The sequence below is a fragment of the Pezoporus occidentalis genome, unplaced genomic scaffold (genome assembly GCF_034315485.1).
Source record: "Pezoporus occidentalis ecotype Australia unplaced genomic scaffold, CSIRO_AGI_Poc_V1 ctg73, whole genome shotgun sequence".
NCBI lineage: Eukaryota > Metazoa > Chordata > Aves > Psittaciformes > Psittacidae > Pezoporus > Pezoporus occidentalis.
Window position 1 is genome coordinate 756,653 of NW_026916082.1, and position 13,248 is coordinate 769,900.

Genomic DNA, 13,248 nt, shown 5'->3' on the forward strand with positions numbered 1-13,248 from the left:
TTGGTGTGGTGCATGGGGGAGGGACCCCAGCTCCAGTCAGTGCTGAATGGCTGCAGCAGGAGGCCATACTGCTCCCTTTCCTTAGGCTCTGGCATGTGTCCCGAGCTGGGGTGACCCAGGAGTCATGTTTCCCCCATTCCACAAACAGCCCAAAGGCTGCAGCACAAACATGCCCCATATGTGGTGTCCCCCCACTTCTTCCACCCCTCACCTGGGCATGGGAGATCACCAGGCTCTCCACAGGCTGCGGGTCCCTAAACACCTGCACCTCCTCCACGATGTGGATGCCGGAGCCCACCACCACAGCCTTGTGGATCCAGCCATCCCCTGGAGAGCAGAGCAGGGGGTCAGGAAGGAGTGTGGGGTGTGCTCCCTGCCTGCAGAGACCCAACAAACTCAACCCGTGCTCACCCGTCCCCATGAAGAGCACATCGTAGGAGCGGCCATCAAGGGCCTGCACCCTGTCCACGGCCAGCTGGCTGTACACCACGCTCTTCTTTACCAGCAGCGGCTCCCCGCCAGCCGGCTTCACCTCCTCAAACATGAGCGGGTGCAGCTTCACAAAGTCCAGGACGCTGTTGGGCAGGTCCTGTGAGGAGTTGTAGCCCTTCCTGCGGGAGCGGTCCGTGATGCACTGTGCAGGGGAGACGCGGGTCAGGAGGGGATGCAGCTGCCCTGTGTGCCCCCATCTCCACACCCACAAGCACTCACAGAGCCAGGTCGGGGCTCAGGAACTGCACCGTCGTAGCGGGACCACTTGCGAGCCGAGTCCTGGTACTCCATGTAGGGGCCCTCGAAGGCACGCTGCACTGCTGAGATGCTGTAGCGACACACGGCCGAAGCCTCCATGGTCCTCCTGGGGGATAAAACCCCACCTGAGCCCAGGCAGACATAGGGGTGCTCCCCACCACTGCACCCCCAGGTGCTCAGCACCTGCCTGTGTGTCCCCTTGAGTATCTCTGGTCTCCCCCCATGACTTTTAACTCCAGCCATTTTGGCTGCTGCCCTGCTCACCACTGCGCCGAAAGCGTGAAGGCAGCATAGAAAACGGTGCTGGCCCAGCTGCCTCCATCCATGCTGCAGACGCTGCGCAGCACCTCGTAGTAGGGGATGTAGCAGACCAGGCGTGCCTTCATGAAGGATGTCCACTTGCGCTGCAGGATCTTCTTCCCCCCCACGTCGCTCTGGGAGGGTGCAGGGAGCATTTCTGCACAGGCTGGTGGGGGTGCATGTCCCTCTGCCCATGCCTCGCTTTCCCCCAAGCCTCTGTCCCAGTGCTTGGCTCCCCGTGGCTGCAGACATGCCTACCTTGCAGACACGGGCCACCCGGGCTACTCGGGCCACCTGGCTCTTGTCGAAGAAGGATGTGGTCTCCTCGCCAGCCCACTCCGTGAAGAAGTAGTAGATTTTGTCATCGTCACCCACAGGGCTGTCCTTGCTCTCCCGGACCAGCACAGAGGCCACGAATTCAGCATCTGAGGAGCACAGAGTGAAAGCTGGAGGCTGGGGACCCACCACAGGATGGAGGATTGCTCCCTGCCTCAGTTTCTTCATGGCAAACCATAGAGGACCCCAGTGGTACCCCCACTCCAGGTCCACGCTCCCCAAGGCAATGCACAGCATCCCACAGCCCACAGCACTGGCCCCAGGGGACCATAGCAGTCTCACCGTTCAGCCAGTGCAGTGGGGATTCCTCTGTCTTCAGCGGTCGCTGGTGCAGGTTCCTCCGGATGTCAGGGAGGCTCCGAAATTCGTAGCGTGTGGCTGTGTACAATCCACCATCTGGGCAGGGCAGGCACCATCAGCATGGTGCTGCTCCTCAGGGATAGCCCCAAAAGCCACCAGCATCCCCATGCCCCAAGTGGAAAAGGAGGAGGAGGAGGACCAAGGCCTGGCTTGCTAAGGCCCCTGCATACAGAGCCCACCCAGCTGGGGGAACCCCATGGGGGCACTGGGGATGGGGCCAGGGTCAGTGGCATACCACATGTCCCCACCAGCCCTGGCAAGGGTGCTGCTTACCCACGATGAGGCCAGTGTAGCCACGAGCAGGGTCGTATGGGCACTTCTCCTTGCCCTCCTCAAAGTATGATGGCAACGTAAACCTGTTGGCATCCTTGACGGGGACAGGGGACTGGGTTACACAGGAGGCGACAGACCTGCCTTGCCTGCTAGCCCCAAGCTCTCTGCTGCTAGTGGGGACAAAGCCATGCCCACGTCCTTGTGCAGGCAAGACAAACGCTCCCTGCACCCTCTAGCTGGTCGGAAACCACATAGACAGCCACAGCCCACAGCCAAGAGAAGGGCTCAGAAGGAGCCCCAGCACCCCACTTTGGCATCGTGTGGGCACCAGGCAGGATGTGGCCAGCGCAACCCACGTTCCCAGGCTGTGCCTGGCCAGCAGACGCTGTCCAGCCGGGCTGGCTCCCCCCGGGGGATGTCCCTGTCACAGCAGGAGTTATTTTCTGTGGGGTTTGTAGTTCAAAGCACGTCAAATAATGACCGGGCCCTTCCAGCTCAGCGGCTGCTCCGCCTGACTCCCAGGGCGTGCGACAGCCAAACCGGACCGGCGACACGGTTGTGGGAACGGGCACGGCTCCCCCGGGATTCCCTGGCCGTGCTGCACACATGGTCCCAGGAAGTCCCTTTGGTCCGGGAGGGAGGTGGGCAAAGGGCGGCTGAGTCATCGAAGAGCCTCCACACAGGGGTGAAAGTCCCACTGCCGGGAACGTGGCTGCCCCTGGCATCTGCCCTGAGTCACGGCCACACAAGGACCCCTGTCCTGGCCGGGGAAATCCCTAGGGATGGGCTGCTGAGTCAGCCCTGCCACCGTCACCCCTCCTGCCATTACCACCCTTCCAGGCATGCTTGCCACTGGCCACCAGCCAGACTGCAGCCCCTGATCTGGGAAGGGACCCTGCAACAGCAGGAGCTGGGGACCAGCTCCAGTGCTGGCACATCCCACCCCACTGGTCTCACTGAGCCCACATGCCCCACCCCCGTCACCGATCCACCCCCAGCCATCTTGCTATGGGGTCTGAGTCCAACCCCAGTGCTTGGGGGCAGGGGGGGGACGGGACGGGACTTTGGGTGTCTGCAGCACGGTGCTGCATCCCCAGATCTACCCACCCCAGCCTGGGGGTCACTCGCCTCCCCCCTGAGCTGGTAGGACAGGGGCAGAAAGGGAGTTAGGCTGTAGGGGGGAGATGGTGGGAGTGCAGGGGCTGCACCACAACGCGGTGACATGGTGGCAGGGGACAGGGGACAGCCGTGGGGCTGAGCAGGACTCACGATGGCAGCGCAGAGCGGGTGGAAGGCGTAGGTCCCGCAGGCATAGAGATGGGTGCTGTTCAGCCTCTGCAGAAACCGCACGTGGTTGAAGCACTCGGTCTGCAGAGGGGGAGGGCAGGCGTTAGAGTCTGGGGAGGCGGCAGCAGCCCCCCCAGCACCCACCCACCGGCTCTACCTTGTTGTTTTTGCCCTTCTGCAGGCAGTCCATCTGCTTCTCTGGGGAGGCTTCCCACTGGATCTGCAATGGAAAGAGGAACTTCCCCCATCACCACATGGTTCCGCCATGACTGCAGGCTCCAGCCTCTGCCAGAGCCTTCAGAGATGCTAAAATCCTCCGCACGAGATGGCATCCCTCCCCACAACCCCACCCCAGGGTGAGAGTGATTCCAGACCCTAACCAACAGGCGCCTGGAGGAATTTTGGGGTATCCTTCCCAGTGGGAGCAAAGGTGTAATGCTTCTCCCCTGCCCTTCGTCCTGACAGGGTGTCCCTGAAGCAGGCAGCTCTGAGCCTGGGGGCACCTCCCACCACTGTCCCCACACTGCCTAGCTAGGGAGAAGGTCCAGATGTCCACAGGGGACCTGGGGACAGCACCTCCAGGCAAGACCTGAAGTGGGGAGAGGGAGGACGAGCAGGGACAGGGTGGCCACAATTCGTGCAGGGAGCGGGCAGAGTGGGACAGGGGAGGACGAGCAGCTAATGGCAAGTAGGGGCCAGGCTCACCGTGCGGTGGGAGCCGTCAGCCACGTCGCTGGAGTTGAGGGCGAAGATGGCTCCCCTGGCCCCCACGTAGAGGATGCCACGGTCATCCTCCAGCAGCAGGGTGCTGTAGTTGAGGGTGCGCGCTCTGAAGCGCCGGACGCCCAACAGCTCTGCAAAGGGAACAGGGGCTGAGGGAGGACCCTGGGGCAGGCATGGTGAGAGCCACCAGGAAAAGACAGAGAATGGAGCTGGGAGCGGGTGGAAAAGCACCACCCGAGGTTATTGGGCTGGTGGTACTGCCTGCCAGTGGTCCAGCATGGGCCTGCCACACTGTCTGGAGAGCAGTCGGAGGAAGCAAAACCACACCAGCAGTGACCCAGCTCTGAACCGAACCCAACCAGTTCAAAAGGATGCACAAAACCTGAACCAAAACTGCTGTGCAAGGGGAGGGCTTCTGCAGCCAGGCTGGGTGCTCCCTGCCCACTGAGCTAGAGAAACCGTTCAATCTGGGCTGCTGAGAAGTGCCCTGGCCAGAGGAACCCCAAGCCAGGAGGCTCAGACCCTCCTGCCACAGGAGGGGGAAGTCCCATGGGGCTTGGGACCCTGGAGGCAGCTGGAGAGGGAATGACCTGTAAAAGGAGGCACTGTCTGGAAGAACGAAAGGGCACCCCAGTTGCAAATGAACCACTGTCAACTGCTGAGCTGGGCTTCACTAAAGAGGTCAGTGAAGTCACGTGGATGCCCAGGGCACAATGACACTATGGGGCTGGCTGAGGTTGGAGGCCAACAGCCTAGTGGCAATTAGAGAAAACCATGGAAGGAAGCTCCCTGCTGACTATTTGGGTGTGATGCCCAGCTCAGGACACTTTTCAAGGGCAGCTGGGCAAAGCCAGGGTCTGGCCAAGGCTGGCTCCCTGCACATCTTTGTCCTCCTGAACTGGCTATTGGGGAGAGGCCTTTGCATCTCCACTGATCCATCCCTCAGGGTACATCAGCTCTGGGCATCCAGCAACAGAAAGCCATGCAGGCTCTGATCACTGGAGCCCAGGGGACCCCCTGTAGCCACCCACCATGCCAAGCTTCCCATTCCAGGGGCCAGGGAAGTCTGAATGCAGTCACAATGCAACAAATCCAGAGCCGGCAAGATCTGCACCACCACCACCAAGACCCACACCCCCTTACCCTCAAAGGTGACTGTTGTCCTGGGGGTGGCATCCAGGTCAGTGGCAGAGCGCCGTGACGGGTAGCCTATCACTGCCGTCACCGCCATGAAGAGAGCCGTCAGGAGATGCGCTATGCCTCTGCTCATCTTCCCGCTGCCCCGCTGAGGGCAGCTGCCCATCTCGAGGCTGCCGGGCTGGCAGAGCCAATCCTTGGGACACGCTCCCCAGCTCCCTGGGATGCGGATGGTCACCAAAGCCTCCTGAAACACAGAGCACCGGGTCAGATGCTCCTGCTGCCCCCAGCACCTCACCAGCAATGGGCTCGGGAAGGAGCTGGCTGCACTCACGCATGGATGATTGACTGGGCATGGCCTCAGCCCAGGGACAGCTTCAGGGAAAAGCAAACTCTTGTTTGCCAACGGGGAAACTGAGGCACAGTGCAAGGCATCAAACCTGCAGCTAGCACAGGGCAGGGAGCCGAGTCTGAGCAGAGCCCCTGGCTCAGTGTCCACTTGCTGAGTGCTTGACTGGGTTGCTTGGAGGTTCATTTTCCTTCAAGTTTGCTCCAGGCTCTTCCCTCCTTCCCTCCCAGCCATCCTCCCCCCGACTGAAGGATATGCTTCGGCACAGACAGCTGATCCCCCACTGCATTTTCACACCCAAAATGCAGGCACAGTTACCCCCAAAAGCAGAGTGCAGGGCTCAGGGCTGAGCCCCTCTGAAGGTCTCTTGGCACACTGGGATACCCCAAGCACTGCTCCCAGCTGCGGCAGGAGGGCTCCTGGGGAGCCCAAAGGCTCTGCTCCTCCCCTGGAAGCACAGCTGATGGCGAGTGGGAGGATAAGCAGGGATAGGATGGCCAGAGTTCGTGGCTCCTCACATGAAAGATACTTGTCCCCACAGTTTTGCCCCTCCTGAAACGAGATTCCTGAGGACAGAAGCAGGGGGAAGTATGCTACAGGCATGCAGTGATGCAAGGTGAAGGAAAACCCATACAGGAACCACTTGGCATCTTCATCAAGTCTTTCCAGGTGAGAACAGTTTTTTCTCCCCAGTGTTTATCCATGAGTTTTCAGTTCCTCTTTCATCCCAAGCTGCCTTGAAGCTCAGCATCTACCTCAGCTCTCACTTTCATGAATTCAATCCCTCCCAAATAATCCTCTGCCTCTGCTGGCTGCACTGAGCAAAGCCACTGGTTCATTTTACAGGCACTAAGGAGGAAGAAGCTGCCTGGTTACCTAGAGCAGGAGAGCTCTCCATAAGCAACCAGCACCTATACGTTTGCTTAGTTGTTGGGGGTTTTTTATCTATATAAAGCAAATACCTGGCCCTGTAGAGAAGCTGCCCAAACACGCTTGCTGCAGTTTCCCTGAAGCAAATACCTCACCGGGTCTCAGGCAGAGGGGAGATAAAACCAAAGTGAAACAGAAGTGAAAAGGGCTTTAGGGCTCAAAAGGAGAAGTGAGGAGCTGGATGTGTGATCCAGCTGCAGTCCTGGATCCTGTGTTAAACCGCTGTTTCCTTTGGGGGAATTCAGCCACAGACCTCACATCTGTATTGGCTGCTGCCCTGGAGCATCCCAGGAATGGGGCAGAGGTGAGATGATCCCCCTGCTGCTCCCTCCTGCCTCACTGCACCCCAGACACCAGCCCAACATAGAGCATCCATAGAGCACCCAACCCTGGCTGCAGGCAGGGTGCTGCCCACAGAGCTGAGCTCCCTGGCAAACAGAGGACGATGATCCAGAGCATCATCCCACCAAGTAACTTCTGATCCCAGGACAAGCCCTGTGCAGACCAAGGGTTTGCTAGTGAATGATGGGCCTGGCAAGATGATGCAAGGTGGGTGAATGGGGATGGAGGTCACAGAAAAAGTAGTTGCTTTGATGGCACCATGAGCCAAACCCACCAAGCTATTAGGGCAAAGCAAGTGGTGGGGTCACATGTGGAGCACCAAAGCACCCAAAAGCACTCCAGCCAGCCCCATGCTGACACCTCTCCATACTGCCAGTGGGACCAGGGCCACTCTGCTGCAGGGACCTTCCCCAGGCCTCTGTGTGGGGACACGAGCCAGAATCATGCACAAGCCACAAATGCTGCCATACACTCTTGCTGGGAAAGCAGAGGGGAGGAGAAACCTCCTTACAACCAGGCAAACAATGATCTCTAATAAATGAGTAACAGCCCTGCGAGCTGCCTGCACGCTGCCATGCATCCTCACCTTATCTCCCTTGAACAAGCACTGAACTTTGCCTGCTGCTTGGCTCCAGACGCGACAGAGATTGGAGCTGGGAGCGTGGCTGGGCAGGGAGGCAGGGATGGCGCTTTTCACAGGGCAAGCACCACGATGCCAGCCAGCCCTGGCTAACGTTTAACCAGAGTCAGCACCAAGCCAGCATGGAGTGCGGGGAATAAAAATAGTGAATTAAGGTGTGGGGCTGTACAGGGTTCCCAGGCAGGCAGGGGCAGCAGGAAACAGCCTCCCCTGCTGCCAGGGCTGTGATCCTCTAGTTTTAAAAGGGGAGAAGCTACACTCTGGAATTTCCAAAGGCTCCTTTGCTTGAGATCAGATGTAACTTTGTCCTACAGGACGTTTAATCAGTTAATGTAAGAGCCAGTTAATCTTTTACTTGAAGGGAAGGGCTGCTGTGAGGTTCTCTGCTTGCATTTTTTATACCTAGGATGGGGGGAGAAAGAGCAAGGAGGAAATGAAATCATCCTTGACCCCGCTCAGATTGTCACGCCAGGCTGCTGCCATACCAAACACCCCCAAACCCATCATTCCCCCTTGGATGGGTGCAAGTTCAAAGCAAGGGCTGGGGAGGGAGGTAGAGGAGGTCTCGGTCCGTGGGACCCACTGGTAGGGCTGGGGTCAGGTGGGTTGCTCAAGCCCAGCACTCCCATGGGAAACAGGAAAAAGGCAGGAGAAACACCACAGAGAGTTTTCCCTGTGGGAGGAACACAAACGGGTGGAGAAAAGAGGCTGAAAAGCAGCAGCAGCTCCAATGGAACCTGAGGTTTAAGAGAAAAAACACCCAGGAAAGCCCATCCCACCCCCAGGAGCAAGTTCCTGAGCCCCTCAGCACCTCACCTACTTCCCAGCGTAGGGGGGACTGACATAAGACCTGCAATCCAGCTCCAAATCCGGCCCTGGCCAGCAACGCTGAAGGAGAAGGGTGGTGGAGGCAGGATCCGGCTACGGGGCTGACGGTCACCACGAGGAACCAACCACTCTGATCTCAACGTGCAACATCCATGGAGGCCAAAGCCCCTCTCCTACCGCCGGCGATTGGTGATCCTGCAGGATGCGGCCGCGGCTCCCGGCGCTGTCTCCCGCCGGCAGAATGGGTTTGCTGGCCTCCGCGGAGCACGAGGAAAGCAGTGCGGCAGCAGAGGCAGGCAGGCGTGCGTGAGCGTGCAGGGGAGCGAGCGAGCCCCGGTCAGGTCTGACTGGGTTTACTGGGTCACGGCGGAAGCTGTGTGAGCATGACTGTGCCGGCCCCAGCCTCCCACCAGCAGCCAGGCTCACGGCACAGCACAGCGCAGCACAGCACACCCAACCGAGCCGGCCCAGGCGGCACCTCCTTAAAATCCCTGCGACCAGCGTCTCTGGAGGCGCAAAAGGCTTTTGATGAGTGAACTTCCCAGCGGCAGGTCCCGACAACCTGGATCCGGCCAAAGCCGCCGCACCCCTCAGCAGCTGCTGTGCCAGGAGCTTCTGCTGCGCATGGTGGCCCCTTCCTGCTGCCCCATGGTCCTCAAAGCCACGAGGCAGGGAGCCCTGGCAGCCAGAGCCACTGCATGCTGCAGTGCAGGGAAGCTGCGCTGTCAGTGGGGCTGGCAAACACGGAGGGACCTCAGCCAGGATCTTATGGGCCTCCCATGGCTGTTTCCTTGGCAGCACAGCCAAAAATGATGCTGGTTGTTTAATTTAAAGGAGAAAAAATGGAAATGCTGGGTGGGAGCTGCCCTTCTCTGGCTCACCCCCAGCATCCACCCTGCATGGCAGAACAGAGATCTGCAGAGTGGGATGGGACATTTCCCCATCCTGCTACTTCAGGGACAGCTTGTGGTTGCTCCACCAGGCTCTAGTAAAGCCCAAGCAGACTCCTGGACCCTTCTCCCCTCCTCATGGGTTGCCCCCCCCTCGGCATCACGCACCCCTACCAGCAAGAACTGCTGGCTTCCCAGTGGGGGCAGGATTTCCAGTGGATCTCCTCGGGGTTACGGGGCTGCAAAACGGCCTAAATAGAACTCCTGGCAGGACTGCACTGGGAGGCACGGTCTACACCTTGCTTTATCACAACAGCCCAGCCTAAGCACCCCAAACCCTGTGCAGCCAATTCAGGACCAAGCGTGGCAGGTGACCCCCACCCCCCAGTCCCTTCAGCTCCCCCACCGTGTTCCCACTGGCCCCGCACCATTTTACATCTCCAAGGCCCTGTGTGAGTTGCCCTCGGGTTCAGCTGAAACAGCCAGACCCGTTCCTGGTGCAGGAAGAGGGGGAAAGGTGCTTGCCCTGGGGGATGAGGTGGGGAGAGCTCCCAGCTCCCAGGCGTGGGAATGAGCCAAGGAATTACAGGAAATGAGATATCCAGTGAGAGGCAAGCCTGGCCCCTGCATGGCTGCGAGCACAGTGTGCTTCAGGCTCCCCTTCCCAGGAGCCAACAGACCTTGAGTGGGAAATCCTGCGAGATGTGGGAAGAAGAGCCGGGATGGAGGTTGCCAGGCAACTTTAATTCAGTCCTTGATGAACTTCCAGCACTTTGCTTTTGCCGCAGAGCCCAACCAGCAAATGATAAAACATCAGGTCCCCCTGGAGCTCATGGTATCCATCCACCCATCCATGAATCCATCTATCCCATGGGCTTGCTCATGGCCACAAGCCCAGGCTGCCCTGCAAGGCAATGGGTGCCTCCCCTTTGCCCCCCAGCAGCATCCCCAGAGGCCAGCCCAGGACAAGCTGCCCTTCTCAGCAGAGGTTTGCAGGGCAGGATCTGACCCGTGGGACTGGGCTGGCGCTGCCGCACGGATATTTCCCAACCAGCCAGGACTTTTGTCAACAACAGCAAAAAAAAAAATCCCCAAACTTGCTGGAAGCCCTCAGGGCAGAGGGGACCCGCGCTGGGTTTGGGGGCCGGGGAGGGAAGGAGCACAGTGACCTCCTGGGAGCCCCTCATCGAGTTTATTTTAGTTGCTCTCTTTAAACAAAACCATGCTTGACCCTGGGGCGCTTCAGCAGACACGCACAAGGGCTTCAGCGATTCAGGAAGCAGATATATCTGTCTTTTACCCAAATTTGGGATTCAAGCACAAAGGAGGAGAGGGGGAGCAGCAACACTGCCTCCTCCCAAGGAGCATCCTGCCCTGTTCCCGCCACAAAGCCCCTGCTCGCAGCACAGCCACTGTGGAGCCAGGCGGGCCATGGGAATGGTCTCTTATTCTCTCTGGCATGACACAGCCTCATCCACCATCAGCAGAGCCCTTGCACATCCCGTACAAGAGAGCACCCAGCCCTGGTCCCACAAAGGTCATGGCAGGGAGGACATGCATGATGGAGCAAAGTGATGGATGGGAGAGCAACAGGAGCCAGTTGGGGACGTGGGCTGACTTAAGGGGCACTACTGCCGGCAGGAGCCAGACATCTAAACATCCCAAAAAGACAAACTGATCTGGCAGCAATGAAACTAACAACAGCCCAATTTCTGACAGATTCACGCCACTGCCTCCAGTGCCATGCCTTTATTTCCATCCCCCTGCAGCATCCATGGGGAATGCCACTTGCCCAGCAAGGGGCAGGGACCAGCCAGGGTGTCCCCTTGCATAGCTGCAGGGATCAGGATGCTTTAGCCTCTCCCCAGCTTCCTGTTTTCACTGATCTTACAAGAACTCGTTCCTCTCCTCCATCTGGGTAGGTCTGATGTGGAGCAGGAGGTTCAAAGGGGCTGTCAGGCAGCAATGGAGCTCACTGCCAAGTCCCAGGGAGAGCTCTCCTGCCATTCCCATCCAAACCCACCCAAAAAACCCAACTGGGAAAATAAGGAAAGCTGCTCTGGCCTGTGCCATGGGCAACCATCACCTGCCTGTAGCCGCCTGCCAGCCATAAGGATGGCTCTGCTCCAGCAGCTCCCGGCATGCCACAAGCAGACGGTGAGAGCACGGTGCCCAGGATGGCAGGACAGAGCACTCCTCTGCTCCCTGTCTGTATGGAAAACCCACCAACGCCAGCTGATGAATGAAACAGTTTCTCGCCTGGCTCCATCGCCCCAAAGCCTTGCTCAGAACTGGCCCCTGGAGCGAAGGGTGCAAGGAAGGGAGGCTGAAGGCATCCCATGACGGGATCAAGAGCTCTAAGGGATGTCCCAGACAGCCCAGACCTGGCACCCACAGGCAACACAGCAAATCTCCCCTCGCAGAAGCAATTCCCTGTGTGCCAGAGGCCATTTGGCTCTTGCAAGCTCTCAGTGAGGATACGGTCCCTGCGGCTTTTCCCTCCCATGCAGCACGTCTACTCCTGCAGAAACCCCACCGGAGCAGCCCCAGGCTGACCCTGCAGCCTGGGAGCACCAGAGAGCCCAGCCAGGAGCCACGCAGGAACTGGGAAGTGGAACTGGATGATGCTGAGACTCCGACCTGACTCTGACTTCACCTGTCACCAGCCCTAGGCCGCTGGGGAGGCAGAGTGCAGTCACCAAGCCCCAGGATGCGGAGTGCAGACCCCGGGGCTCCCACCTCCTCCATCGCACAGAAGCAGCATGCTCGGTGCTAGCGACACCACCCCCAAACCCCAATCTTTTCCATCCTTTCCATCTGCAGCATGCCAAGCTTTGCCGCTTGCCTGCAGCCCCTTGGTGGCTGGATGGACAGACAGAGAGCTGGACAGACTGCCCTCCACATCACAACGGATTTTCCCAGCAAAGGGGGTGCTCACATCCAAGTAGCTCAGTGCTGGATGGGCTCTGCAATTCAGCCTTCAAAGGCTTTGTGGCTGAAGCACATTGTCTTCTCAGGAGAAGCAGGAAAATAATTGTAGAATTAAATTCCCAGGAACAATTAGAAGGAAAATGAGAAAAAAAAATCCCAGCCCTACGTGTAAAGGGATACTTCAGAGCCAGCAGATTTGGGGACTTTTTGACGCATTTGAATCCATTTACTCGTCCTCGTGGTTGCACCGTGTTTCATTTCACTGGGCTCATACAATGCAAGACAAGGCATTAACTCGGGTGTTTGTTCAGAGCCGGTTTGTCTTCCAGTTCTTTTTCCAAAGCCAGGTTTGAGTTTCAAAGACGTTTCCTGGCAATGCCTGGAGTTCCCACCATTGCCATGGCGCGGGACTTCCCTGAGGGGAAACTGAGGCTCAGAAACCATGCAAGACCTGGCGTCCTCTTGGAAGCAGGGGCAAGAGCTGCAGCACAGCCCAGCTTGCCTGGTGCGAACATGGGGCTTCCTGCCGCAAGCCTGGCCTTCTCCCTTTTATTTATTCCAAAGATAAACTGTTTTCTTTCACAAAGTCCAGCAAACCCAGATGACGGGAGCAGCTTTTATAGCTTCCAGCTTTAACAACCTCCTGTTTCCTTTGCATTCCCTCTGACAAAGCTTCAAATTTGGGGTCAAACCCGATTTCATGTTCAGCTTCGCGTTCAAACCTGCACAGCGCCAGGAGCAGCACCTGGCCTTTCCCACAGTCGTTTGCATACCACCAGCTTTGCTGCCCCAAAATCAGCTCCCCGCCTTATTTGCATGGGCTGGGCTTTGCAACAGGCAAACGAGAGCCCTCCATCAGGTAACGGGAGGTGGGGTTGTTGCTCGGGGGAGCTTTTAAGCAACAAGAAAAGCAGAACCCACAGCCCTTGGCCACCCTGAATGGCCAAGCTGCCTCCCGGCCCCTGGTCAGTAACACAGTGCCTGGAATCTTCGTCTTCCTTCGTCTCCGAATGGTGGAACTTGTGCCCCAGGAGGAAGGAGGGGTGGGTTTGGTGATGACCTTGGTACAGCAAAGCCCTCGTGCTTGTAAATCACCGGGAGCTGGGCAAGGAGGGACACGACAGCATTTCCTCCTGAAGCGCCAGCGCGGCAGGGAGCTCTCACCTTTGATC

At 58.5% G+C, this 13,248-nt stretch overlaps 1 protein-coding gene across 7 annotated transcripts in view; it reads right to left on the reverse strand.

The window, feature by feature from the left end:
• SEMA4G (semaphorin 4G) overlaps window positions 1–13,248 on the reverse strand; it is a 28,889-nt gene that overhangs the window by 2,950 nt on the left and 12,691 nt on the right. For 3 of the 7 annotated variants that reach the window (XM_062601806.1, XM_062601805.1, XM_062601808.1), the window contains exons 2-12: window positions 5,173–5,413; window positions 4,012–4,160; window positions 3,464–3,526; window positions 3,289–3,387; window positions 2,020–2,113; window positions 1,669–1,782; window positions 1,309–1,475; window positions 1,015–1,184; window positions 712–856; window positions 412–634; window positions 212–327 (exon numbers count right to left, since the gene is read on the reverse strand). In XM_062601806.1, the coding sequence (XP_062457790.1) occupies window positions 212–327; window positions 412–634; window positions 712–856; window positions 1,015–1,184; window positions 1,309–1,475; window positions 1,669–1,782; window positions 2,020–2,113; window positions 3,289–3,387; window positions 3,464–3,526; window positions 4,012–4,160; window positions 5,173–5,332 (1,500 nt within the window). In that variant the 5' untranslated portion in view covers window positions 5,333–5,413. Of the gene's footprint in view, window positions 1–211; window positions 328–411; window positions 635–711; window positions 857–1,014; window positions 1,185–1,308; window positions 1,476–1,668; window positions 1,783–2,019; window positions 2,114–3,288; window positions 3,388–3,463; window positions 3,527–4,011; window positions 4,161–5,172; window positions 8,214–8,243; window positions 9,493–13,248 lie in introns of those variants that run through there. The other 4 variants (XM_062601807.1, XM_062601804.1, XM_062601803.1 and 1 more) reach the window with 4 other exon arrangements.